We start from the raw sequence: 27956 nt of genomic DNA on the forward strand, positions 1-27956 counted from the left end.
GTTTTGCGGCCGCGGCAACTCTGTGAGCCGTGGCCAAACTTCTGACAGTTAAAACAGCGGCGGGGATTGGGTATGTAGTGTCTGACGGTGATTTTCAGGTATCCAACATCGATTGTTTCGGGCAAACTGCTGGTGTTAAACGTGAGGACCATGTGTTTGGTGTCTATTTCTTTGTTGTCTTTGCGGATTTTGATTCTGTGCACGTCAATTACATTTTGATCAGAAAGTCCTTCAAGCATTTCGGTTTCTGTTAGATGGATGAAGTCACCTTCTGAGATAACGCCTTTAACTGTGTTAAGAGATCGGTGGGGAGTCACGGAGACAGAGATGTCCCCTATGGAAGCAATGTTTGAGAGTTTCGAGCATTGGATGCTCTCACGGAGTTCGAGGAGTAGGTCACCGCTGGACATTTTGGATACCTTGTAGCCAGGCCCTAAGGTATCTGTTAAACATTTGGTTACAAGAAATGGGGATATTATTCGAGCTTGCTTTTGGTCACTGTTGCTATGTATCACATGAAACTTTGAGAATGTAGGTTTCTTTTTCGAAAAAAAGTCTGATGCTTCGTTCCGCACTCTTTTGAGAGAGCGATCAAGTTTGGAAAGGGGGGGAGCCATAAAAAATTGATGTTTTTCGGTCATGGTGCCAGCCACCCACCACGGAGTCCAACAAGGGGACGCGACAGGAACTTGAAAGAAAGTCCTGCCCACGCCAGCTGTACACCTTAACTATAACCTAATATGACTCAACCCAGGGTAGTTGGTCACACACGGTTAACCCTCGCCACCAGGAAAAAGAGGAAAAAATGAAGAAGAGAGGAGGATAGAGGAAAGTTGTAAGAAAGGAGATAGGACAGTGAAAGATGGAGAGGAGAACAGGAAAAGGTGACTGCCGATTTCCCCCGGTCGGGTCAGGCCGGAGGTGCCGTCTACAGGAAGCTGGGGCCAAAGTGGTGTGTTGCCTCCGCCGAGGGGCCTTAAGGGTCCAAACGCTCGGCATCGGCTCAACCACCAGGATCCCCTTTTCCCCGGACACGGCGATGCCACGCACGGCTAAGCGCGGATGCTCGGGTCCGTGGTGACGCATTGTTCACCATCATCCCCCTGCGGGGATGTCCCTGCGGATGCTCGGGTTAACCCCGTGGTGTCGCCACTCACCAACGTCTGCATGCTGCAGACGCCTCCCTGCGGGGAGATTAGAATGTTTGTTTGCGGAGATACGCGCTATGAAATTGAAATTCGGCCCCTCCTGCCGCTTGCGTAGGGCTGTTCGTACTACGAGCGATACAAGCCAGTTGACTGAAAGCGATTCGCATTCTCGCCTTCTCCGCTTCCGCCAGCACTTACTGGTGCACAAATACGAGAAAATGTGCAGTTACACGATCTAATAGGTTGGTACGCTAAGGAACGCTATTACCACTTACTGACAGGCAGAATCGCCGACCCGTGTTGAGAATTCCAATCTCAATCGGGTCAGGGCACTGCTCAAGTCGCTGCGTTTGTTGTATCTCTGGCACGGTTATGCATAGTGTGGATTTTTTTTTACAGTGCATTCGATGGGATTTCAGGCGAATAATTTATTACAAAGCATGGCAGAGTTTACCGTCCTGTGCATGCCGTGTATTTTTTCATCTTACGTTGCCATGGCTGCATTTTTTCTCACTTTGCAGTTTGCACTAACGACATGTTTATTTTTTTCAGGTGGCGATCCCCGCACCCTCCCGGTATTGACGATCATGTGGGGCGGCGAAAAGAAGTTGAGGCCAAATTTGTGAAGTCCTCACATAGTGTACTGCTGAATTAAAAAAGAGCTCTGCCAAGGCCGTCCAAATACTTGATCTCTTAAAATTATGCACAGATTATAGTTTGGTAACCCAGGCGCTGCGCTTCGTTCCGCGCCCGATATTAGGCACAGGCAGTGGGTTTGTTTCTGTCTGCATTTCGTTCACAAACTGCGCTAACGTTTAGCTTTTTGTTGGTGCAAGTATTTTTTGTTCACCAACTACGTCCACTGCCAACGCAACTCGGGACCGGCGGAAAAGCGGTGAAGAAATGGACACCGCAGACGTGATGAGACCTTCGCATAACATGATGCGCGTGCATACTGGCGGCGTTTGTTTTTTTCTACTTTCGTCTACTTTTTCCGCAACCGACAATAAAACAGTGATGTCTAGAAGACGTTCGTGTTCCGTACAACATTGCTGCTTTTGTTGTACAGACGCAAACACGCGCCTGACCGGTAGCTAAGCAGCCGCGGACGTTGCTCCGCGCGCCGGATTATCAGCCCAGGGGAGGACGGCAACAGTGGGGTGTCGCGCAGCGCACGTGTTTGAGAGTATTTCTCCCTCTCCTGCCCGCTCCTCGTAAAATGGTGTATAGGAAATGTATGGCCATAAGTCTATAGATCGTCTATGGACTGTCTATAGACCTGTGTCTATAGACAAAAGTCTACTAAAAGTGTATGGCCATAAATCTATAGACTTTATATAGACCAGTCTATAGGATTTGTCTATACACAGTCTATAGACTTCATAGACTAAAGTCTATAGACAGTCTGACTGTCTAAAGAAATTTTTATAAGGATGCACGCTAGCTGCCACCGTGGGAGTCGCACGGGCAGTCAGTAATCGCGCGCTGGTCGAGCGGCCAGCCCCTACTTTGTACGTCGAAGAGCTAAGGATACTTCGAGCTTTAAGGCACTGTAATTAAGGCATTTCAAAAACGTTGCCTATTTTACTGACGCCACAGGCCCGGCTTTGAATAGCAGTTTGTCCACATGACGCTGCACGATGCGTGCACATGGTTCCAGCTCCATACGTGCCCTAAATTAAGGAACTGGCAATTTTTGGTTGCACTGTTGCATCAAGTGCGAGCGCCACTCAACAGTATCACTGCCTCCGTTGGAAGTAGTGCCGTGATGGTTTGCGAACTGTGCAGGTGTTCATAGCACGTCTGCATCCTGTTTCGGAAGCGCATCTTGAACAAGAGTCTAGCAAACAAGCTCTCCTGGGTTGTCCACGCACCGCACTGATCGATGGTGGAAAGCTTGCTTGCAAGTCTTGCGTGCGCGGTAATGTCGCTGCTGCTTACGGCGCAGTTGGAGAGGCAGCTTTGTGATCAAGGCACCCGTACGGGCGCCGAAACACCAATTCCTTTTATTTTCTTTGCATCATTGGCGAGTGTATGATTTCTTTGAAAAATCAGCTACAGAGTGTGCGATTCAAGTTGCTGCGGGCATCGCAGCGAATTCGAAGCCATCCGCTGCGGCTCCTAGGTGCAGGATCCCAAGCCGCACAAGTACGTCTGGTTGTCCACACTTCGCGCAAACCGTGTCTACGCCACTGAAACACTGCATCCAGTTGCAAGGTGGGAACCATTTGTACAGGCATACAACCCTGCTTTCGCTGGGTCGATAACAAGCGGTCGCCGCATGAAGGTGCCACCCAGCTGGAGCAGCGGGTGTATCAAGTACGGCACGATCCACTGAGTAAGGCCAACTTTGGTCTCCTCGCTCCGAGTGACAGCAAGAGTTGGATGAGCGCCACCGGGAGCATCAAATCCCATGTCGTCATTTCAACATCTGGAACATTCTACGTATGCCAGTTTAACCAAAGGATGGTGACGCGCACCCGCTGCTGGGAGTGGTGTGTCAGTGGCCATCCCAGTGCTCCAGCCATTCGCCACTCGTTCGATACCAGCAGTAGGAGAACACGACACCGAATTGCTTAGGTTCACATGGTGACACGACAAAATGAGCTACGGAGTGAATTAATTAGAAGGCTTTCGATAAGTTTTATGGAGAGAACGGTGCTACCGACACGCAGGGAATCTGTGCAGGTGTCAGATGATAGCATTTTGCAGTAAACATGCTTTAATGTGCTTTCATTGCTGTATGTCTGTCTATTGCACGTGCACTCACTGTCGCACCTATCTATAATCATAGCTGCTCGTTGTGACGTTTCAAAATACTCACACTTGCATTCCACGGCAACGTTTTGTAAATATTGCTGCCAGCTAGAGCTGCTACATAGGGACCTGTTGATAGGCGAGCGATGCCTACTAGTGCATCGTAGGTAGAATAATGTGATGTGTAATTAATACAGTGTGTTACTGTATAAGCACTCCCAACCCCAAAGAGTTCACATATAAAATCGAGTGTGCTTTGAACTGTAGGCAACATATTTAAAGGGAAAAGATGGCCAACAAAAGCTTATTGCATGGCTTAAGGTAGAGTAAGGCAAAACGCGACATACATTTGAAAATAATTTTTATTTTCAGTATTCACAAGTATCCAAGAAACAATGCGCAATTATTCTCCATTGTCCTCGCCTCACGGCCACCAAATGTGAAAAGGCCAGATGGAGCGGAGCACTACAATTTAATCATATTTAATATTTAAAAGCATAGCGTTCTGCTCCATCCTTCGAGCCAAAATACCACAAGTCACGAGGCAAGATGAGGCGGTCGTTCAAAAAAAAAAAGGAAGTACTCATCCTTGGAATGAATGCTCACACATTTCTCTTCATGGACGTCTAGACAACTTTCAGACTGACAGACACCGTACCGAGACCGAGCCACTGTTTGGTTCCATGACCCACTACTGATCAATTAAGGCGGCAGTTTGGGCTTGTTGGTAACACATGTCAAACAAAAATAGCGCAGGAACAAAACAGGGACAAGCAAGGACACACATGAGCGCTCATGTTGTGACGGTTCGTGCGTGCACACCAGTGCCACACCAAGCTGACTCAGCCCCGACGTGAACGAGCCCTACTGCATTCCCGTAAGCGACATCAAGCCAGATTCATTAATTAAATCATATTCATAAGTTATTTTTGGAGTCTGTGCATCAATCTCCTCATGCCCAGTGTGAACCCAGGGCCATTTTAAGAAACTGGTTCATCATATTGGCGTCAGAAGTGGGGTGGCACGGCCTCGACGAACAGCAGGATGTCTGCTGCGGCCAGGCTGGGGATTCTTCGTGGCTGGGCGGCTCCCGTTCTCAGCCAGGCGTTGGATGAGCTGCCAGGTGCTGAAGCGTGCTGTCGGAGGCCGAACTTGAGCGAAGTTTAGACCCCGGGCTCCCTGGCCGATGCGCTGCCCCGGTCTTCTGCATTCCTCTGTCTCGTCCGCCCACTCGAATCGTCCCTCTCTGCGCGTTCCTCCCGTCGGCTCCCCCTTTTAAGCCTTTTGCTTCTTTCTTTCTGACGCCTTTCCTTCGCCGTAGCTGCTGGCTGGTTCTCGCCTCACCCGCGGCGCCGCCCGCACGCTTTCTTTTGTTCACTCCGCGCAGCTCTCCCTGGTATCCTTGCGACAGGGTCGCCCCCCCCCCCCCCCTCTTTTGCGACACGACGCCAGGATGGCGGGGTCAGCCGCTTCCAAGGAAAGTCGCTGATCGGGTTCACTCCGCGCCCCTCTTCCCAGGAGTCCTCGTGACAGGGTTAACCCCCACCGTAAGAATCGTCGACGGCCATCTTATGTGTTATGTGGCCATGTCTCTCCGTTGCGACACGACGCCAGGATGGCGATGTTAGCCACTTCCAGGGAAAGTCACTGACCGGGTTGGTGCGGCACTGGTGTACGCGCACGAATCGTCGCAGTGTGTGTCCTTGTTTGTCCCTGTTCAGTTCCTGCGCTTCTTTTCTTTGACTACTGATCAGGCAGTTCTACAAACGGGTTCTGCGTGCAGCCTCACTACGCGGTAGATTTCGCGGTAAAAACTTTGCATATCATCTAATCAATAACCTATTCTAAGAACTAAATATATGCGTTAATATCGGATGCAAGGTTGGTTTATCTGCACGATTTGAGATACGAGGCGTGCAGCGACTCACGCCTTTTGAACTGCCTTTAAGTTCAACAGTGTTGACTTCGTAATATTTTCTTCTGCCTGCTCAGAAATAGCGATTATAGAGAACCTTTGGTTCAATTCTAGAGCACATGTAGTACGTTATGCTAACTTAATCTCAGGTTATCATACATTTAGAAGTTACGGTGCGCTAAGTACCAAATGAAGCGTTTAGCCCCACGTGTGGCCTGGTACTAAAATATTTTTTTCTTGATATCTCAAGGCGCGAAAATCTTAAATTTTTGCCTATGAAAAGATCAATAACGAATTCTAATACTAAAGTTTTTAACCTATATTGCTTAGGCTGTCTACTTTTGAAAAATGTGGGATATAGAATTTCTCGTCTTTTTTGAACTGCTTTTTTGTTTGCAAATGCTCACTTCGCAATATTTTCACTCAGAAAAAAAAACAATCTATCCAATCTTAACTCCAGTTTTAACACACATGTTGGACGTCATGCCAGCTAAACATCAAGTTATTGCTGCATCTTCAGAAGTTAGGGGGCACTTAGTAGCAAAATGTCGCATTTTGCCAAACTCACACCTGTTGCTCATATGAGGAGTCAGCCCGTTTATGAACGTCAACAGGATGGCCCCCAAAAGAGTTAGACAACTTGAACTGCAGGCCACATATCTTCGGCTCTCCTAACCACCACTGACTCAGCGCATCGCTTGTCTATGCTCGAACCCCGCACATTCGGAATGCTGTAGTCGACACGAGTATAGACAATGTATCACGCGCACGCCATGGAAGCGCGGTGTGCTATGCAGGCGATGTTCGCCTCATCCTCGCCACCACTCCGTGCGTTCCTTTATAAGGTTTACAGCTGCGCATCTGAATTCCTCAGCTCCCGATATTGTGCTCTCGTCGTCGTTCATAATGGGGTGCGAAAGGCCAGAAGAGAACGCGAAGGATGGCGCGACATGTGTTCTAACGCTGATGCTTGAGAGACAATCACGTGCGATTAAAAAAGTAAAATATAGCGCTCCAGCACATGCTGCCCGACTGATTGATGGGCTACGTACTGTTCCCTCTCCAGACGCAATAGAAAAGCTGGTGAGAAGTAGAATATACCCTCGTGCTACACGAGCCACAGGCAAGGAGGCTGCAGCGTCACGTCTCACACTGTGCGCCTCAAGTGGTAGAAAAGAAGTGTCAGAGACAAGCAGGAGCTGACGGGGCCACAAAGATGTTTCTTAAGCACTTTCGAGCCTTTGTTAACAAGAGCTGTTTGTCAGGCTGCTGCCTGTCGTCCCGCAACGACCACACGACCACACGACCGGCTGGCCGCTGGTAGTCCCATCAGAAGAGGCAAATAATCCCACGATATTTCAGTTGTGCGTCAGCTGATATTAGTGCGCCATTGCAGTAACAAGGAGGTGAAGTTTTGGCTATCTGCGCCACGCATCACGTGAAGTTTTCTGGCCATAGTGGCTATTTATTACGTTTTATGATAGCCGGCCTACTGATGACAAGTGGAACTAATCTCACCGTCGTAGCCCTTAGAGACGAGGATCATGGCGAGAAGCTGCGTTTTACCCAGTCTGCTCACTGCAGCCGGCTCTCGCGTACAATCGACAAGCTAAGCGTAGAACACAATCACGACGCTTGCAAAGACTTGTCATGAATCCCCGCCAAATGTGGGCAAACATGAACCTCGAAGGATGACAGGAGTTTTAAGCAGTTCCATAGAAGGCATTCAATCCATTATAAATATTTTATGTTCTATTCTTTCCTTTGAGGCAGAGTTCTCGCAATAAATGACGTTCACGACGACATAGTTAACGTGCTAACGCTTAGAGACAGGAAGAGGCAGAGAGGGTAAAGGATCAGATATGGGTTAATGACATCACAGTTGAAATCAAGAGGAAGAAATGGGCTTGCGCATTGCATGTAATGCGAAGCCAAAATTACTGATGGTCCTTAAGGATGACAGATTGTATACCAAGGGGAGGGAGTCGGAGCAGGGGGCGGCAGTAAATTAGGTGGGCGGATGAGGTTAAGAAGTTTGCGGGGATAGGGTGGCCGCAGCTGGTCACAGGACAGGGTTAATGGGGGAGATATGGAGAGGCCTTTGTCCTGCAGTGGGCGTAGTCAGACATGATGATGATAATGATGGTTTGCCACTGAAGGAATATTTGAATAGTTTTATAAAGGTTACACACATCTCATACGCGTCGAGAGAATAACGTCTCACTTAAAGTGTAGCGCGTGGGAAGACCCACGTTTACAAATATCGAATCGAATATCTGCCTATTCGATTCGCTGAACGAATTAAGAGTACATATAGGAAAATATGCGAAACGAATCGAATAAGATGTGAAGTGAGCGAATGGTTTTCTAATAGCAGGCACAAACTTCGAAACGGGCAATGCATACTTTTCGTCGAAGGCTGTTTCAAAAACACATCCCAATCCGATACAGCATGGTACCGCGATAGGTCTGGATGCATGTCCAGCACTTATACGCGGTTAGTTCGTATAGCTGTGATGGTCCGGTTTCTTAAATTGGCCCTGGGTCCACACTGGGCATAAGAAGATTGATGCACAGACTCCAAGAATGGTTTTTGAATATGATTTAATTAATGGATCTGGCTTGATGCCGCTTACGGGAAATGCAGTAGGGCTCGTCCACATCGGGGCTGAGTCAGCTTGTCGTGGCACGGGCTCGACGAATGGCTGGATGTCTGCTGCGGCCGGTCTGGGGATTCTTCACGGCGGTGCGGCTCTCGTTCTCGGCCAGGCGTTGAAGCGGGCTGTGGAGGTCCGAACGCGAGCGAAGGCTAGACCCCGGGCTTCCTGGCCCATGCGCGGCCCCGGTCTTCTGCCTTCCTCCGTCTCGTCCGCTTGCTCGAATCGTCCCTGTCTGCCCGTTCCTCCCGTCGGCTCCCCCTTTTTAAGCTTTTTGCTTCTTTCTTTCTGCAGCCTCCACCTTCGCCGCAGCCGCCGGCTGCCCCACGCCGCCCCCGCGGCGCCGCCCGCTCGCCGCTTCCTTTTGTTCCCTCCGCGCAGATCTCCCCTGGAATCTTCGTGACAGGCTTAATCCCCACCGTAGGAGTCGTCGACGGCCATCCTATGGGCTATGTGGCCTTGTCCCTCCGTGGCGACACGCCGCCAGGACGGCGCGGTCTGCCGCTTCCCGGGAGTCACTGACCGGGTTTGTGCGGCCACTGGTGTACGCGCACGAATCGTCACATCCGCTCCTTCTTAAAAAGAATGTTCATCGAACATTAGGAGTTCACCGAACACACACACACACGGGCGCGCACGCTGTTCAGGACTGCACGAAAATCACGCCCTCCTTCCCAACGAACATCGAGCCAGACCGAAGTTTAAGAACAATTCTTTCACGTAGATACCACTCGAGTGCACACAATGAAATAATAATTAACAGTATTTACAAGATTTAAAACAAGAAAACAAACAAAACTAAACTAAAAGAATCGCACTTGTACTGTACCTAACAAAACAAAAGGGAATACAGACTTAGTGAGGTACCCCCCTGTCCACTACTCTGCTACGTAGGTAGTACCTGGCTGCTGGAATGAGAGAGGGAGCAGGAACTGGTTCAGCTGACCTAGCTTGATCGGCTGCTGTCCGTGGAATCAGGCTGCCAGATTGGGCTGCCTCCTCCTCAAGGAGGGCGCTTCCGAGCTGCGACTTCATGAAGTGTTCCAGTTCATCACAGGGACTGAACTTTTTGTGCTGGCTGCTCTGACCGCTTTTCTGCAATGCAGGGTTGTTTACAATGGCGGGCTCCGTGCGAAGATCGTCCTCCCCCTCCTGTCCCCTTGAGGTAGCCGTTTCAGCAAGAGGCGAGCATGCTGGTGCTTGCTTTAACCTGTTAGCGTGAACTACAGCTGTCGATGCCCCTGCGATATGCCGAATCCAAAAATTAACCGGATAGCTGCTCTACTACGCGGTAAGGTCCTTTCCATTTGGGCGTCAACTTACGGGCGAGTCCTGCCTTGACCTGCACGCACTCAAGATATACGCGGTCTCCCACCTTGAAAGGAACCACCCTAGCCCTAGAGTCGAACCGCGTTTTCCTTTTGTCGGCTGCATCCCGTAATGTTTCGACTGTTACGTCATGGGCCACTTGCAATCGAGACGTCAGCGGAGTTTTTCTTTCCAGGCAAGAACGGCAGTTAGCGCAGTACTCTTTAACGTCGGAACGCATGCCCTGCCAGTACCGTATTTTCCGGTGTATAAGACGCGGCTTTTTTTCGAAAATCTTGCTAATGCGTCCTATACAAGGGTGCGTCTTATATGCGAATTTTTCATCTTTTTTGGGGAGTTCATCGATTACTCCGGTTCATGCGCAAGCTTTTTTCACCTAAAAAATATCACTACCAATAACCCGGTTGTAACACGGTTAATACTTCAATACCGGGACCGCCGTGCGCGACATTCTAGGTGATCTTTATCATGAAACGGCGGGGATGACGACTTCCGGGATAACAAACGCGCGGCTGTTTCGGAGGCCCCAAGCAAAAGTAATGAGAAGCGCCAAAAGATGGTGACAATCGCGCTTCTCGCCATTGTCAAGACAAGCCGGCGTTCTTTTTTGGTCACCCTTTGCAACTTTTTTTGCTCCGTGTACATAGTGCATGTTTCAGCCGAGTTGCTTCCAGAAATGGGTGAACCTTTTGATAGCGCATCTGAAGATGAAGACTTCGAAGGTTTCAAGTAGAAATAAAATGTTGTTATGGACATATGGGGAGCTGTATCGTTTTTTCTTTCTTTTTTGCTAAAACGTGGACGTGTATGGCGTGAGTGTTGCCTTTTTCGATCACTTAGCGTTGCTTAAGAATTGATCACAGGTACGGTGCATTTCGCGATAGTCGCGCAAGCGTGTTTAATTGAGCCTCACTAGCCTAACTAGGTAAACTGGGGTGCGTCTTATACACGGGTGCGTCTTATATACGAACTTTTTCAGTGACAGCTTGCATATATGGCAGATGCGTCTTATACAAGGGTGCGTCTTATACACCGGAAAATACGGTAATAGTAACGCTCCAACCTCCGTTGAGTCTTCATTACTCCCAGATGGCCCGCGTACGGGGCATCGTGAAAAACTCTCAAGATGTCCGTCACCATTGACCGTGGCACCACCACTCTTTCCCATACCTGGCCAGCCTGCCTTCCTGAGCGCATGGGCCGGGTGCGCTTCCGTAGTGTCCCCTCGTTGTCAACAAAGTAACAGTTGTCGGGGTCTCGGGCGATCCCCCCCGAAACAGCATGAAATATTTTCTCTAGCGCCTTGTCCTTCCGCTGCTCGGTGCGGAGGTCGTCTGTATCTATAGCTGGAAGAAGCTCATTCACGGTGCGCACCAAATTAGCTCCACTTAATGCGTCCGCGTTTGTGTGCGCCCTGCCTGGCTTGTGTTCTATCTCAGACCGAGGCGGCACTACCGTTTCTCTCCTTGCCCTAACACTAACACTTTCATGTGTTGGCGAGCATTGTTCCGCGCTGTGTTCCCCACAGTCCACTCGTGCAACGTACTCAGCCTCTCGGTTTGCTAATGGGACCAAAGTTCCGCGACAGAAAAGGCAGTTTTGGCTTAGTATGACATCGATGCCATGTTGCCGCAACAGGTCCTGACCTACGAGGCCCGATATGTCATCCGGCAGCGACACCGCGTCTGAACAAATGTAGCTTGGATGGTCAAAGCTACTGTTCCCAATTGTGAAGCGCAAAAGGTACAGTCCTCCTGTGCCGAGATCAGTTCCTGTAATCCCCACTAAGCGCACTTTCGGAGATTCTCGGGCCTCTTGCACCTGCCTGTCTCCCCTCCTTGTCAGCAAATCGAAAAACTTTTCCTTGAGGAGCGTCATCCGGGAGCCAGTGTCAACCAAAAGATTGCAAGTGACCCCGTTTACCATGAATTTGGCAATCGGACAGGACTCTCCAAAAACGCTTACAACAGCACAACTACCGTCACCCCCCTGAACCGGCTCGGCTGCGGGGGACTCTACGAGTTTCTTTGGAGCGGTGGCTCTTTGTTCCCTCTCCGTGTTGGTCTGTGCCCGCTGCTGCCCATTTGACACACACGATTCGCGGTTTAGCTCGGGACAAAATCTAGTAATGTGACCGTACCTTTTGCAATCACAACAGCGAACCTGCCTCCGTTCACGGTCCCTAAAACTGCTCCTGCTATTCGGCTGTACGCTTTCAGCAAGGAGCGCCTCCAGCCGATCTAGCCTACCAGTCAACTGAATAATGCCCGCGTCGGCGCTTGCGCTTTTTGGCTCCGTTACGAGCCGCACCCTTTCCTCACTAGAGACCAGCAGCTCATTACGCTCCTCTTCTACGGCTGCCTCTATCGCTCCCTCAAGAGTCGATGGTGCTCTAGACAAGACAAACCTGCGCACTGGATCCCTCAGGCCAATGAGGAACTGTGACTTCATTTGCTCCAGCAGCAGCTCTTTAGCGTACTTTTGCCTCGCACTATCAGGTCCCGGTTCTCGCGCTAGGGTTTCATTCCCGAGGAAGCGAAGGCGGGAGGCAAACGCGAGTGCGTCTTCCTTTGGCCCCTGTCGAGCATCGAGGAACCGCCTGAGTTTTACACTGGAAGGTTCCCTGTCGAAATATTTGAACGCCAGGGTTTTGAACTCAGTCACCGTGCCAGCCTTCCTGACTTCCTCATCTCTCCAGGCAAAGTTATGTGCTGCTCCAGACATGCGACATTTCGCCATTCCCAGCTGATGTGCATCATTTAAACCGCCCATTTTGCACACCTGCTCTAACATGCCAAAATATTCAACAACAGACGGCCCCTGACCGTCGCCAGTGAATTTCTCCACCATGCTTAACAAAGCAAATACGCTTGCCCCAAAGGGCTGTGCACTCGAGTGGGCCGCATCCATTTTAGACCGAATAGTCAGTGCCTCAAGCTCCTCTCGCTGGGGGTGCAATCCAGCTTTTGCCCAATGATTTAAAGGGATACTGAGGCGGTTTTCGAATCAGCTAATTTTTTAGGGTTTTGAAGTAGTGTCATTGCTGATCACGTCTGTGAAATTATTTTTTCGATTTTGGCCAAAACAGTGGCGCAATCACCAATTAAAAACGCGATTTTTAAATCTCCCGCGCCCCGCGCCGCCGCAGGAGAGGAGAACAGCGGAGAGGGAAACCTCACCCATGTCGGCCAACGTGACGTCACGTTGAGGAGCCGGCGAGACTTCGGCGCACCCGAGAGAGCTTCAAGCGCGCGTTGTTTCTCGTGCTGCATGCGTTGTTCCTCGTACTGCGTGCGTTGTAACGTAAAAAGCGTGTCAGCCGACCTTGAGAATCAGATTCAACACGAGGTTACTACTCTGCTTTCGTGTCCACGAACAACTACGCCCGAGACTGTGTCGTCTTCCACTGTTTTCCGCAAGATCATACGCTCGCAGCGCAAGCGCTCGCTGCTGTGACGAAGAATTCAAGCCGACCAAAGCAAGCGTACTCTGCTCGAAGCACTTTCGTGAGACCGGCTACATGCAGAGCTTGTCCCTAATGTGATCTCTGGAGATTTCTGTCGCGGCTGAACCATGACGCAGTTCCTTTCATTTCCTCGCGCCCTAATGTGATCTCTGGAGATTTCTGTCGCGGCTGAACCATGACGCAGTTCCTTTCATTTCCTCGCGCATGAGAGGCGTGTCACCATTTCGAAGAAGCGCCTCTTCTAAAAGTAGAAACATGCTCACTAAGCCCCTGCAGAAACCTAATAGAGGCTCAAGCATGTGTTGCTCTTCTCAGCTTATGTGCGGCCAGACCACCTGAGGCGTGCTCAGCAAGGCTCGGTTAGTGATTTTATTTTCGGTTCGACGTGTCCAAGCAAGCAAGCAAAGCAAAACACAATAAAGCAAACCAAGCAAGCATAGAATCACTTCATATGCGGCATCTCGTTTAATCGTAGCTAAGCGAGTAAAATGAAAGCGTTCGACGTTCTGATTTCGGATGCAAATTTAACAGGGAAATGAATGCCAACCAAGGTTTTGCGAAAAAACACCATGTTTCGCAACCTTAGTCGGTTTCTTCATCAAGTTGTGGCAGCGAACGAGTGGCAGCTAGCTTGGCTTTTAAACACATAGTTGGCCACTACTTCACTGAACCTAAACTGCAAATCTAGGAAGGGCGAACGTTTCCGAGGCAGCGATTGATATTTTCTGGCATCTGCTGAACGCGCCGCGAGTGAAGCAGCAGCCTTGTGCGCGTATTTAGCTTGGTTTCCAGCGCACAATGATTCCTTCAATATCCTGTGGTCACAAGCCTCGCAGTACTTGGCCACTGCGCTTCGCTAATTTTGACATCAGCTTTGTTCTGCTTCATCGTTTCCTTGAAATACTTTCTTGCCCCAACCTACGCCGGGTAGTGAGAATAGGATTTTTTGTACACAGCGCTGTGGGCCTTTTCTTTAGGATGACGCTCTTTCGGGCGCGCAAGGAGGCGTCCGGTGGTGGTAATTGACTTTATTGTTCGCACCCCTTCCTTTCCGAGAATACCAGCCGAGGTTGTGCTGGCACCTTTTACGCATGGTCTGCATACGTGTCTTTCACGCTAGCGTATGCTTGTGCTAGGCGTAGAACTTTTTGCTCGTGTCTTTTTTGCGTTCAGGTGATACGTGGAATGAACAAACTGTAGTACCCTTTCCTTTGGAGGTCAGTAAAAAAATAGTCGCCATATCCGCTTTTACAACGCCACGGAAAGCTGCGATCTGCACTCAGCGCAGCGCCGGATCCGCATCGGCAGCTTCTCGTCCTCAAAGTGACGTCGCGACCTCTCTTGACCAATGACGGGCGGCGGCGCGCCGCGCGGCGTGCCCCGCGGCACAGGCCGCATATTTCTGCTAAAAAAGGCAATTCGCGCTTGTTTTTGCCTTATTTGGATGCGATATTCGAGCATACAGCATGAAAAATTATAGGACGCCGGTGCCAGCCGGATTTTCAAAAAAAGTGCTTCAGTCTCCCTTTAAGTGTGGATCCCACTTCTGACACCAATGTGATGGCACGGTTTCTTAAATTGGCCCTGGGTCCACACTGGGCATAAGGAGATTGATGCACAGACTCCAAGAATGGTTTTTGAATATGATTTAATTAATGGATCTGGCTTGATGCTGCTTACGGGAAATGCAGTAGGGCTCGTCCACGTCGGGGCTGAGTCAGCTTGTCGTGGCACGGGCTCGACGAATGGCTGGATGTCTGCTGCGGCCGGGCTGGGGATTCTTCACGGCGGTGCGGCTCTCGTTCTCGGCCAGGCGTTGAAGCGGGCTGTGGAGGTCCGAACGCGAGCGAAGGCTAGACCCCGGGCTCCCTGGCCCATGCGCGGCCCCGGTCTTCTGCCTTCCTCCGTCTCGTCCGCTTGCTCGAATCGTCCCTGTCTGCCCGTTCCTCCCGTCGGCTCCCCCTTTTTAAGCTTTTTGCTTCTTTCTTTCTGCAGCCTCCACCTTCGCCGTAGCCGCCGGCTGCCCCACGCCGCCCCCGCGGCGCCGCCCGCTCGCCGCTTCCTTTTGTTCCCTCCGCGCAGATCTCCCCTGGAATCTTCGTGACAGGCTTAATCACCACCGTAGGAGTCGTCGACGGCCATCCTATGCGCTATGTGGCCTTGTCCCTCCGTGGCGACACGCCGCCAGGACGGCGCGGTCTGCCGCTTCCCGGGAGTCACTGACCGGGTTTGTGCGGCCACTGGTGTACGCGCACGAATCGTCACATAGCGGCGCTCATGATACTCAAACATGTCGCCTTCAAGACTGGGCGAAACAACACGGTTCAGCCAGGTTCTGCAAAGCTTGACCTCTGTTGCGAAATGTGAGAGGACTCGAATGTTGCGACGGTGAATATTGATGACAGTGAAGACACGGAGACGAATTCTTTAGCAAACAAACAAGGAAAACTGTAATTAAGTTTACGATACAAAGGAGTGGTCGGACGGAGCACACAACACAAACGTCTTTCTTCCTTGCCGTCGACGAAGCCACTGTCGTGCCGAGGGGGCCCGGCCGTTCTTTCCTGGCCAGGCCGTTTCGCGCCCAAACCCGCCTCGCAGGCGCCGCCGATGAAACCCGATCCCGGGCCAGCCACCGGCGCTCAAACAGGGAACGTCCCCGCACTGTCCGGTCCCCTTTGGCCCCCCGTCGCGCACACGGGCGTAGGGAAACACACACACACAAAAAAACGGAAAGGAGGGCCCACGGGCGACGAGAAACACAGGCGCGTGTAAATGGCGCCGTTCGGGGAAAACGCACACTCCCCGTTCCCCAAGAAGAAAAAAAAAAGGAAGACACAACAACCTCCCGGCCCCAGCAGTGGGAGCGCTACGAAAACAGCTCGAGGGGATAGAGAAGCTGTACCGGCCTTCGCAGTATGGATCCGTTGGGCTGCTTTACAACACACGCTCGAATGTGGTTATCTCTTCCGTGGATCACTTCAACGATCCTCCCCATCTTCCACATTCGTCGCGGCGCCTTTTCCTCGTGGATGAGAACTAAGTCTCCCACCGAGGTCTTTCGAGCCTGCTGTTTGTCGCAAGTGTGCGCCGACCGTAGCGTCAAAAGATATTCCTTCCGCCATCGCGTCCAAAATTGCTCCAGCAGTCGCCTATGGTGCATCCATCTTCGTGTCACAGCTTGCGTTGACGAACTGACATCACTACACGGAGACGGCAACGACGTCAATGTCTTTGCTGTTAGAAAATGAGCCGGAGTTAGAATTTCAGGATCTTCTGGCGATGCAGAGATGTAGGTAAGGGGGCGGGAGTTAACGATGCTTTCCACCTCCTGCAGTACTGTGGTAAGCTGTACGAAGGCGAGTCTTGCCTGGCGTAGGATTTTACGGAGACACACCTTCACAGTCCTCACCATTCTTTCCCAGAACCCACCCCACCATGCCGCTCTTTCCGCGATGAATTTCCATTTGATGCGTGTCTTGGCACAGCGGTCATGGAAGGGGTCTCTCAACGCTGCAATTTCTTTAGAGGCGCTCTGAAAGGTTTTGGCGCTGTCAGTGTATATAACTGATGGCAGTCCTCGTCGGGCGGTAAATCGTCGGAAAGCCAACAAGAACATTTCGGACGATAGGTTGGAGACAAGCTCGAGATGAACTGCTCTAGTAACTGCGCAAGTGAAGAGAGCAATGTAAGATTTGGAGACCGTATCCTTGTCCATAGTGAAGAGAGGCCCTGCGAAGTCAATGCCAACCACCTGAAACGGTTCAGAACGGCAAACTCTTTCTGGTGGCAAAGGCGCTGTCGGAGCCTCTCCAGGCTTTGCGCGACCTTTTAGGCAGATGTTGCATTTGTTTACAACCCTTTTTACTTGTTGAAATCCTCGTGGGATCAAAAACCTTTCTCTCACTTCTGTTAGGGTGTCTCTAGCGCCACCGTGTAAAGTTCGTAAATGAGCGTCTCGAATAACGAGCTCCGTGAACGGATGGCTGGGAGGGAGGAGCATTGGATGCTTCACCTCTTCATTATCATCAGAGAATTGCAGCCGACCTCCCACTCGTAGCAATCCCTCTGTCTCCAAAATGGGCTGTAGCTTCTGTAAGCTTGATTGAGACTTCACTGGGAGTCCTTGGCCAAGACGGGATATGTCATCTGTGTATGCCTCTTCCTGAACGGCTTTCAACCAGTATGGTTCGGCCCTTTCTATCTCTTCCGCGGCCAGACAAGAAGCAACTTTGCCTGTCGGACTCCGGCAAACACTTATGAATCTGAAAACCCAGGCAGTTATCCGTAAAACTCGGAAAAATCTACTGTGGTGAGCCAAGTCCAAGATCGGCATAAATGTCCTTACTTGCAACACCGTTACTTCTTTCCTTTCCTCCGAACTTTCTTCAGCCTCGTGGTGGAGCAGCGCAAAGGACGGGACACAAGAAACAAGGAAGGACGTACTCAGCCGTTGGGACGTAAATCTCATTTAGAGCTGGCCAGGAATCCTCCGTCTCTGAAAGCCATGACGGTCCAAACCACCATAGTCGGTCTTCTTGAAGACTCTGTAGAGTGACTCCGCGTGTCACACGATCTGCGGGGTTCTGTGAACCGGGGCAATGCCTCCATTGGTCTTTCTCCGTGCAGGTTTGAACCTCAGTCACTCTGTTTCTCACAAACTGGTTCCACTGCAAAGGGTTTCCTTTCAACCAATGAAGGATTATGCTGGAGTCTGTCCAGAAAATCATTTTCAGCCGGGCCGGCATGCATCATTAAGCAGCCTTCCAGAAATTTTGCTATTCTAGCACCTAGCAGTGCACCCATCAGTTCAAGTCGGGGAAGGGTCATAGCTTTCAATGGTGAAACTCTTGCTTTCGCAAAGAGAAGTTTCATGTGAACGCATCCGCTGCAGTCCTCTAGTCGTAGGTAGGCGCAGGTCCCGTACGCTCGCTGACTGGCGTCGCAGAAGATGTGTAACTGTACAGTCTGCGGTTGAACTACTGGAGCAACACATCGAGGTACGGTCAGTGAACAAAGGTCTATCAGCTCCGACTTCCAGCCTTCCCACTTCCTTGCGATATCACTGGGCAAGTTGTCATCCCAACCAATATGTCGTTGCCACAATTCCTGAAATTGTGCTTTGGCTTGTATGGTAAATGGCACGAGCAGCCCAAGGGGATCAAATATTCTGGCGATGGTTTGTAGAACAAGTCTTTTGCAGTTGTTCTCTCTGTCCAAGACGCTTGAGAGGGACTTGGTGCCCACAGCGATTGTGTCGTTAGCAGGATTCCAAAGAAGCCCAAGAATTTTTACTGTTCCAGATGAGTCATTCAGTGCCTCTTGTGACGCAAATAGATCTTGCAAGCGCTTAGAGTTCGACGACCACTTTCGCAGACTCATTCCGCAAGCTCCAAGTATATCGTTTGCCTGCGCGAAAATCTCATCCGCCTCCTTTTCATTGTCTGCCCCAACCAACAGGTCGTCGACGTAGAATGACTCCGCCAGAAGCGCAGCTACCTTTTGTTTCGGCTTCTTAAGGTGATATTGCAGAGTTGCATTTAGCAGGAAAGGGCTAGCCTTGGTGCCGAACGGCACACGCTTCATTCGCCACTCTTCTACCTCAGGATCAGGTTCTTCGTTTGTCGGCAAACCCTTAAACCAGAGAAAACGGAGGGAGTCTCTGTCCTCTTCTCGGACACTGATTTGCAAGAATGCCCTTTCAATGTCAGCTGTCAAAGCGATCGGATGCAGTCGAAAGCGAATCAGCAGCTTGACCAGATCCGCAAGAAGACAGGGCCCTTTCTCCAAATGTTCGTTCAGGGAGGAAGACCCTTTCTCACGTGAGGAGGCGTCAAATACTATGCGTAGCTTTGTCGTTCTTGAGTCGCTGCGTAAAACAGCGTGGTGTGGCATGTAATAAACCGGATCAGTGGCTTGTTCTGCAGGTGTTACACGCTCGGCGTAGCCCATCTCTATGTAGCTCCGCATTGTACTTTCGTAGTCTGCGCCGAATTCAGGAGTGCGCTGAATGCTTTTCCCCAGGCTCTTCAGTCGCTTTAGTGCCTGGGAGCGGTTGTCACAAAGATGTCCACTGCTTTCTTTCCAAAGAAGAGCAACTTCGTAGCGGCCGTTCTTCATACTGATGTTTCTTTCAAACTGATGAAAAACCGCTTCCGCTTCCTCATTCGGCCCTCCGGTGTGGTCTATAATGCCAATGCTTTCCAGATACCAGAAGCCTTTTACAAGTCTTTCAGTGCTTTCAAGGACTGTGCTTACCGTCAAGACACAGAGGTTGGCTGAATTGTCAACTGAGGTATGCACTGATATCGGACCCTGAAACATCAAACCGAAGACGGACCCCAGGGCAACCAAGTCAGCGTTTTGCTGGGAACGTTGAATTTCGCCCGTCATAAATTTCCACAGGTGTTCAGCGCCAATGAGAAGTCCAATTCCGGGTACCGCTGGCATGCCTGGCAACAAAAGCTTGTCCGCTATGGGCCGTCCTGTCTCTTCTATTGCTCTGACAAAGTCCTTTTGTGTTGTGTTGTGTTGGGTTTATTGGCGCATAAGCAGCTAAGGCTATCATGCGCCAAGAACAAGGTATGGAGAAAATATGCTTGAGCAGAGTTTGAAACCAAAGTGGATAAAAACGGTGGTGTAAAGGGCCTAAAAGTTATTTTTACTAACTAGCTGAAGAAAGACAAGAATTTTAAAAAAATGTCTGATAGCAGAAACTTTTAAAGGTTGGGTTACCTCCGCAGACATCCTTGGCTCGGCAAGGATTTCGAGGCTCCCAACAGCTCAGATAAAGACCTCAGCCTCCTTCTCGTGATTGAGAAAGTGGCTGAGGTGTATAATTGTATGTAGCGAAGCACAGGGTGAGTAGATTAGAGGTGATGAGGAATACTGGCTTCCCTTAAAAAGCTAAAAACACACGGTATACTGACAAGTGCATCTTTGCCTAAAATCAATGCTGGATGAAAAGGAATGTGTTCTTTGTAAAAGGTAGTAAAATGTTTTTTTCTTAGTGAATCAAGTTCTGTACATGAGAATAATATGTGGTTTACTGTTAGTTCATCTCCGCACTTTTCGCAAACAGGTTTGTCTTCTTTTGTAAGTAGGAAGTTGTGTGTGAGATGTGTGTGTCCAATACGGAGGCGGCATAAAATAACTTCGATGAAACGTTCTTGGTGGGAGCATGACTTCCATTCTTCTATAAGTGGTTTTACTAAGTGGAGCTTATTATTTCGTTCAATATTCCATTGCGACTGCCATTTATTTCTTAGCTTGCACTGTACCAACTTCATACAGTCATTGTAGGGGATGTTCACTTTCTTTATTTCTTTGTTGCGAGCTTTCGCAGCACATTCATCCGCCTTCTCATTGCCAGTGATTCCAATGTGGCTGGGAACCCAGCAAAATTTTATGTCTTGTCCCTGTATTGTGGCGCTCTTTATGTTGTGTATGATATTACCAATTAGTGGTGTCACTGCATTTCTATGGTGAAGTGAGGTTAGTATGCTCAGAGAATCAGTGTAAATGATACTGTTCTCAATGTTCTCATTTATTATTTTTTCTACAGCCACCAAGACTGCGTAACCCTCGGCGGTGAAAATGGATGTACACTCAGGTAGCCGTACTATTTTTTCCCAATTATTCTGAACTACAGCACTTCCCACATAGTGCGCAGATTTTGATCCATCGGTATAAAATGCTTCGTATTCTCTGTAGTTTTCCTTGAGTGCTAAATATTCTTGTAATATCTGTTCATGTGGTGTAAGTTTTTTCCGAAATTGTGTTAATGTGAAGTCGCACACAGATGGCAGGCAGTACCAAGGCGGGAGTGGATCAGGTTTGCGGGCAATATTAGGTAATATGTTCATTATGTCTAGTTCTTGGCATTTCTCTTCAAAGCGGAGAAGAAGTGGTCTGATTGCTAGAGGTTTGTTGGTAAATAGTGTTCGAGATGGACACTTTGTAACGAGTGGGTAACAGATGTGTTTAGGCTGGGAACGGATCTTTAAGATGTATGAGCATGTGAGCATTGTTCGTCTGTCTGCAAGTGGTGGTTCATTGGTTTCTACGTAAAGGCTTTTTATGGGTGATGTCCTGTAAGCACCAGTTGAAAGACGCAAACCCATATTGTGCACAGGGTCCAATCGCTTCAAGTACGACGGCCTTGCTGATCCATACACTATGCAGCCATAATCTAAAACAGAACGTACTACAGAGCGATAAATCTGTAGAAGGCATACCCGATCAGAGCCCCAGTGTTTGCGTGAAAGGACTTTAAGTATGTTCAGTGATAGCGACGCTTTCTTCTTTAGTGCGTTTATGTGAGGCAGGAAAGTAAGCTTTTTATCGAAGGTGATGCCTAGAAATTTGTGTTCTTTTTTTAAAGGCAGTTTGGTTTGGTTTAGGTGTAATGTGGGATCTGTGTGCAAGCCTCGTTTGAGCGAAAAAAGTAAGGCCACTGTTTTCTGTGGTGAGAACTGGAAACCATTCTTGTCTGCCCATGTTGCCAGTTTGTTGATTGTAAGTTGTACTTGTCTTTCACATGTAGATATATTGGAAGATGTGCACGCTATCTGAAGATCGTCGACATAGACTGAATATGTTATGGACCTTGGTATAATTTTGTTAAGAGAATTCATTTTTACAATAAAAAGAGTTGTGCTTAAAATACACCCTTGAGGCACTCCATTTTCCTGAATAAAATCCCTTGAAAGGGTTGAGCCTAGACGAACTTTAAATGAACGGTTAGTCAAAAAGTCTTTAATTGAGTTCAGCATTCTGCCACGGATGCCAAGCTCAGCTAAGTCCTGGAGGATCCCGAACCTCCAGGTAGTATCATATGCTTTTTCTAAATCAAAAAAGACGCTAAGACAGTGTTGCTTGTGTATAAAAGCTTCTCTGACCGTATTTTCAAGGCGGACTAGGTGGTCTGTAGTGCAGCATCCCTTTTTAAATCCACACTGATGGATATCAAGAAGTTCACCAGATTGAAGAACAAAGGTTAGTCTTATATTTAGGACACTTTCGAAGGATTTGGCAAGGCAACTAGTCAGGGCTATGGGTCTATAACTACTAGGAGAAGTTGGGGGTTTACTAGGCTTAAGAAGCGGTACAATAATAGCTTTCTTCCAGGCTTCCGGTATTTTCCCAGACATGAATATTGTGTTAAAGAATCTTAAAAGTGCGTCCACGGCTGGCTCGGAAAGATGCGCAAGCATTTCATAGTGTATTTCCTCGGGTCCTGGAGCAGTTTTTTTGCCGGCAGATAGTACTTTATTGATTTCTTGGAGGGTAATTTGACAATTGTATTTTTCATTTGTGCCTCCACTTGTTGGGAGCCTCTGTTTTTCAGCTGTGTTTTTGTAGTTTAAAAAAGACTGTGTATAGTGAGATGAACTTGAAACTGCAGCGAAATGTTCCCCTAGTATGTCTGCCTGTTCCTCTATGCTTGTTTGTGTGCCGGGTGTTGTTAAAAGCGGAATTGTGAATGGTGAAAAGCTACCGTTTAATTTTCGAACCTGCTCCCACATTTTTTTAGATGGGATCTGACTGTTGATAGATGAAACATAATTCTGCCATGAAGCTTTCTCGGCACTGCGACGGACGTACCGAGCTTTAGCTTTTGCTTTTTTAAAAATTAAGAGATTTTCATGTGTCGGATACCTACGGAATTTACCCCAAGCTCTGTTTTGTTGTTTTTTAGCTTCTTTACATTCTTTTGTCCACCATACTTTATGGTTTTGTCGCGTCACTCCTGACGACTGAGGAATAGCTGTGAGTGCGGCAGTTATGATACAATTAGTAAACTTTTCGTTTATCTGGTCGATAGTAAGATTTTCTAAAACTATATTTTCTAAAGTTGCCTTTGCTCTAAAAAGTGACCAGTCGGCGAGGTGAAGCTTCCAGCGCCGTGGCCTTGTGGGGATTATTTCCGGTGGGGATGTTAAAGTGATTAGTACAGGGAGGTGATCGCTGCCATATCGATTGTCAATGACGTCCCAGTTAAAATCATTAAAAACAGAAGGTGAGCTAAAAGACAAATCTAAAAAGGTCATTTTCCCCGAGGCAGGGGAGCAGTAGGTGGCTTTTCCTGTATTTAAAATACATACATTGTTTGTCAGGATAAAATCTTCGATTATTTGACCCCTAGAGTCACAGTGCTCGCTTCCCCAAAAGGGGGAGTGAGCGTTAAAGTCCCCAACTACTAGATACGGTTCTGGAAGTTCATTGATAAGTTCTTGTAAATCGTGGACTGTTAATGTAGAATGCGGAGGAATATATACAGAACAGAGAGAAATTGTTTTATGGCTGACGACACTGACCGCAACAGCTTCAAGCTTCGTTTTGAGTGAGATTTCTCGAGCAGGGACGCCGCTTTGCACGACAATCGCGACGCCTCCAGAGAGTCTATTTGCCTGCTCACGATCTCGTCTAAAAGTTTTATAATGCTTCAGGATGTTCATATGTTGCGGACCTAGATTCGTTTCCTGGAGACATAAGGCTACGGGTGACATTGACCCTAAAATGTTTTTTATGTCATCGTAATTTCTCAATATTCCTCTACAGTTCCACTGAACTAGAAAAGCCATGTTTATGTTTTGGGGTAGGAGCAACGAGAGGTTTACTTATGTTCTGGGGCCGTTATGGTAGCCCTGCCTTTTTTTCGCTCAAGAGAGCTGTTCCGCCGCTGTAGAGCAGGCGGGCTGGGAGTTTGGTCCATCACCTCGGAAGAGGTGCTGGACGACCGCGAAGAAGCCGCGGGTGTGTGGGTGTCAGGCCTCCCCCGACGGGGGGAAGTCCTGCGGGATGCTGACTTGTGGGCCGGCACTCCCTGGCTTGTAGTTGGCAGAGCAGCTTTCGCTGTCTCTGCCTGGGGCGTGGATGGCACTGCCACAGGCGCGGTGGAAGTGGCCGCGGCAGGTGCCGGAGCGCTGTGTGGTGCTACGCCCCCGCGCACCACATCAGCGAAGTTTGGTTTCGCTGTGAAGGAGAATGTGTTGTTAACTGCAAAACGCCTCCTCGCTTCTTTGAATGAAATGTTTTCTTTGGTCTTAATGGTGATGATTTCTTTTTCCTTTTTCCAGGACGGACACGCCCTGGAGTATGCAGCGTGATCTCATTCACAATTCGCGCAGCGTAGGGCTGCGTCGCATTCCTCAGAAGGGTGGTCCTTCGAAGCGCATTTCGCGCAGGTTTTGCGGCCGCGGCAACTCTGTGAGCCGTGGCCAAACTTCTGACAGTTAAAACAGCGGCGGGGATTGGGTATGTAGTGTCTGACGGTGATTTTCAGGTATCCAACATCGATTGTTTCGGGCAAACTGCTAGTGTTAAACGTGAGGACCATGTGTTTGGTGTCTATTTCTTTGTTGTCTTTGCGGATTTTGATTCTGTGCACGTCAATTACATTTTGATCACGAAGTCCTTCAAGCATTTCGGTTTCTGTTAGATGGGTGAAGTCAGCTTCTGAGATAACGCCTTTAACTGTGTTAAGAGATCGGTGGGGAGTCACGGAGACAGAGATGTCCCCTATGGAAGCAATGTTTGAGAGTTTCGAGCATTGGATGCTCTCACGGAGTTCGAGGAGTAGGTCGCCGCTGGACATTTTGGATACCTTGTAGCCAGGCCCTAAGGTATCTGTTAAACATTTGGTCACAAGAAATGGGGATATTATTCGAGCTTGCTTTTGGTCACTGTTGCTATGTATCACATGAAACTTTGAGAATGTAGGTTTCTTTTTCGAAAAAAAGTCTGATGCTTCGTTCCGCACTCTTTTAAGAGAGCGATCAGGTTTTGAAAGGGGGGGAGCCATAAAAAATTGATGTTTTTCGGTCATGGTGCCAGCCACCCACCATGGAGTCCAACAGGGGGACGCGACAGGAACTTGAAAGCAAGTCCTGCCCACGCCAGCTGTACACCTTAACTATAACCTAATATGACTCAACTCAGGGTAGTTGGTCACACACGGTTAACCCTCGCCGCCAGGAAAAAGAGGAAAAAACGAAGAAAAGAGGAGGATACAGGAGAGTTGTAAGAAAGGAGATAGGAAAGTGAAAGATGGAGAGGAGAACAGGAAAAGGCGACTGCCGATTTGGTTGGTTGGTTTATTGGGGTTTAACGTCCCAAAGCGACTAAGGCTATGAGAGACGCCGTAGTGGAGGGCTCCGGAAATTTCGGCCACCTGGGGTTCTTTAACGTGCACTGACATCGCACAGTACACGGGCCTCTAGAATTTCTCCTCCAAAGAAATTCCAGCCGCCGCGACCGGGATCGAACCCGCGTCTTTCGGGTCAGCAGCCGAGCACCATAACCGCTGAGCCACCGCGGCGGCCCTGCCGATTTCCCCCGGTCGGGTCAGGCCGGAGGTGCCGTCTACAGGAAGCTGGGGCCAAAGTGGTGTGTTGCCTCCGCCGAGGGGCCTTAAGGGTCCAAACGCTCGGCATCGGCTCAACCACCAGGATCCCCTTTTCCCCGGACACGGCGATGCCACGCACGGCTAAGCGCGGATGCTCGGGTCCGTGGTGACGCATTGTTCACCATCATCCCCCTGAGGGGATGTCCCTGCGGATGCTCGGGTTAACCCCGTGGTGTCGCCACTCACCAACGTCTGCATGCTGCAGACGCCTCCCTGCGGGGAAGACAAAGTCCTTTTCGACAGGCACCTGGACTATGTCGTTGCAGATGAAAGGAACCTCAATGGCCTCTATAATGTATTCCTTGTCATCGTACTGGCTGCGAAGACGCACTTCGACAAGACGCCGTTTTTCTGTTGCTGATGTGGCTGTCCCGAACGTACTCAGCTGGAGAGCGGTCTTTCCACTTTCTTTGAGGCCTAGAAATTTAGAGATGTCCTCACGGATAAAAGTGCGATTACTGCCCCATCCACGGTGCCTCGAATGTAACCGCGCCGACCTTCTCCAATAGCCCAAATCCGGCAGGTTTGAAGAAGAATTTCATTGTTGAGGGAATTACGGCTGCTTGCATGCAAGCTGCTAATATCCAATCTTGGAGTCTCCTCTAGTTTCTTCGGTTTCCAGTTTGGGTCGCATACTGATAGCACATGTCTACCGCTACACTTTCCGCATTTCAGTCGGCGGCGGCAATCCTTCGAACGATGTCCTCTGAAGGTACATCGGAAGCAGCAGTTGTCATTTTTCAGTCTTCGTAATCTTTCTTCCCGAGTTATTTCACTGTCGCAATCCGCTGCGTTGTGAGTAAGTGAGCCGCAGAAAAAGCACTGTTCTCTTACTTGAGAAGTTGCGTGCAGTACAGCAGACGTCGGAGGGAGAGACAACTGTTTCCTTTCGCTTTCCTGTCTGCCTCGCTTGTTTTCTTTAATACTGCCAATTCCGATCTTTTCTCTGCTTTCAACTTCGACTGTCAAAAATTTCAGAAGTTGTTCCAGCTCACCGTCTGTAGGGCCCGTGGCAGATGTAGCCTCACCGTTCTGAGCGTCGCTAGGCGAATGTGATAAGTCCGGAGTATTGGCCAGCCGTTTATAATATTCAACGACGATGCTGGCAGGTAGGGCTTTCAGGAGAATGTCTGTCATCATGGCAGAGTAGGTGTTCGAGCTCACCTTAAGTCCATTCAGTCCGCGCACATGGCATTGAACGTGATCCAGGAGCTTCCGCAGGCCTCGCACGTCGTCCGATGATGTCACGAATGGTAGAGATCTCAGCTGGGCGAGGTGCTCCTGAATAATCTGTCGGCTGTCGCCAAAGCGCTTGGACAGAATGGTCACTGCATCGTCGTAGCATTCTCCTGTCGCCTGTAATCCGGCTATCGATGATGCCGCCGCTCCGCTCAGAAGGCTCCTCAAGTAGGGAAACTTTTCCCCTTTGGTGAGGTCTCCATTCTTGTCAACGGCTTCTCTGAACTGCCCCCAAAAGCCCCGCCACTGTCGTAGCTCACCGTTGAATGTCTGCAGCTGAAGGGTGGGCAGCTTGACTGCACTGCGATGAGTAGCTTCTCCGCCGCCATGTTGGCTTCCCCGTTGTGGCTCTGCCGTCGCTGTTAATAGGCGCGGAGCTCTCAGCAGTTCGGCTTCTTTGGCTTTGAGCTGTCCAAGCATGCCCCTGGCTGCATCCTCGTACCGCATGACAGTCTCGAACTCGGAAGCGAAGTCTTCATCTGCAACGGCTGCCTCCAATTCGGCGTTCAACTTCAGAAGTTCGTCGTTGTTAGCCGAAAGTCGTTCAATGAGGGAGCACAGCGTTCCGGTGTCTGTCATTGCCAGAGCTGCCTTGGCCTCGTTGATGAGCTTGGTGTTTTGCTGGCGACGCGCAGTTCTCTTTTCTTTCGCCCTCTGCATGCTTGCGTCGAATGGGGACCATGGCGTAACTCACTTTTTTCGTTACCGTCGCAGCCTGGTTCCAGCTTTCCGATATTCTCCGAGTCCTGGAGATCGCAGTTCCCGGGTTTCGGCACCATGTGTTGCGAAATGTGAGAGGACTCGAATGTTGCGACGGTGAATATTGATGACAGTGAAGACACGGAGACGAATTCTTTAGCAAACAAACAAGGAAAACTGTAATTAAGTTTACGATACAAAGGAGTGGTCGGACGGAACACACAACACAAACGTCTTTCTTCCTTGCCGTCGACGAAGCCACTGTCTTGCCGAGGGGGCCCGGCCGTTCTTTCCTGGCCAGGCCGTTTCGCGCACAAACCCGCCTCGCAGGCGCCGC

The 27956-nt window shown here is 49.6% G+C and overlaps 1 protein-coding gene across 1 annotated transcript; it reads right to left on the minus strand.

Annotated features, from left to right (window-relative positions):
- Positions 1 to 4912: 4912 nt before the first annotated feature.
- Positions 4913 to 27580, minus strand: LOC149362240 (uncharacterized). The gene is made up of 2 exons (XM_089568248.1): positions 26846 to 27580; positions 4913 to 5041 (listed from the first exon to the last, which is right to left on the minus strand). The coding sequence occupies exons 1-2, from the start codon at positions 27578 to 27580 to the stop codon at positions 4913 to 4915; spliced, it is 864 nt and encodes a 287-aa protein (XP_089424374.1).
- Between the last annotated feature and the right edge of the window lie 376 nt (positions 27581 to 27956).

This window comes from Amblyomma mixtum, chromosome 2 (genome assembly GCF_055824585.1).
Source record: "Amblyomma mixtum isolate Tamu chromosome 2, ASM5582458v1, whole genome shotgun sequence".
Classification (NCBI taxonomy): Eukaryota; Metazoa; Arthropoda; class Arachnida; order Ixodida; family Ixodidae; genus Amblyomma; species Amblyomma mixtum.

Excerpts from the sequence above, each read along its gene's own strand:
- LOC149362240 (XM_089568248.1), bottom strand. The coding sequence starts at position 27,580 with ATGCAGAGGGCGAAAGAAAAGAGAACTGCGCGTCGCCAGCAAAACACC. Across the intron at positions 5,042-26,845 it reads GCGGACTGAATGGACTTAAG|CACGCTTCAGCACCTGGCAG; the intron begins GTGAGCTCGAAC and ends GGCCTCCGACAG.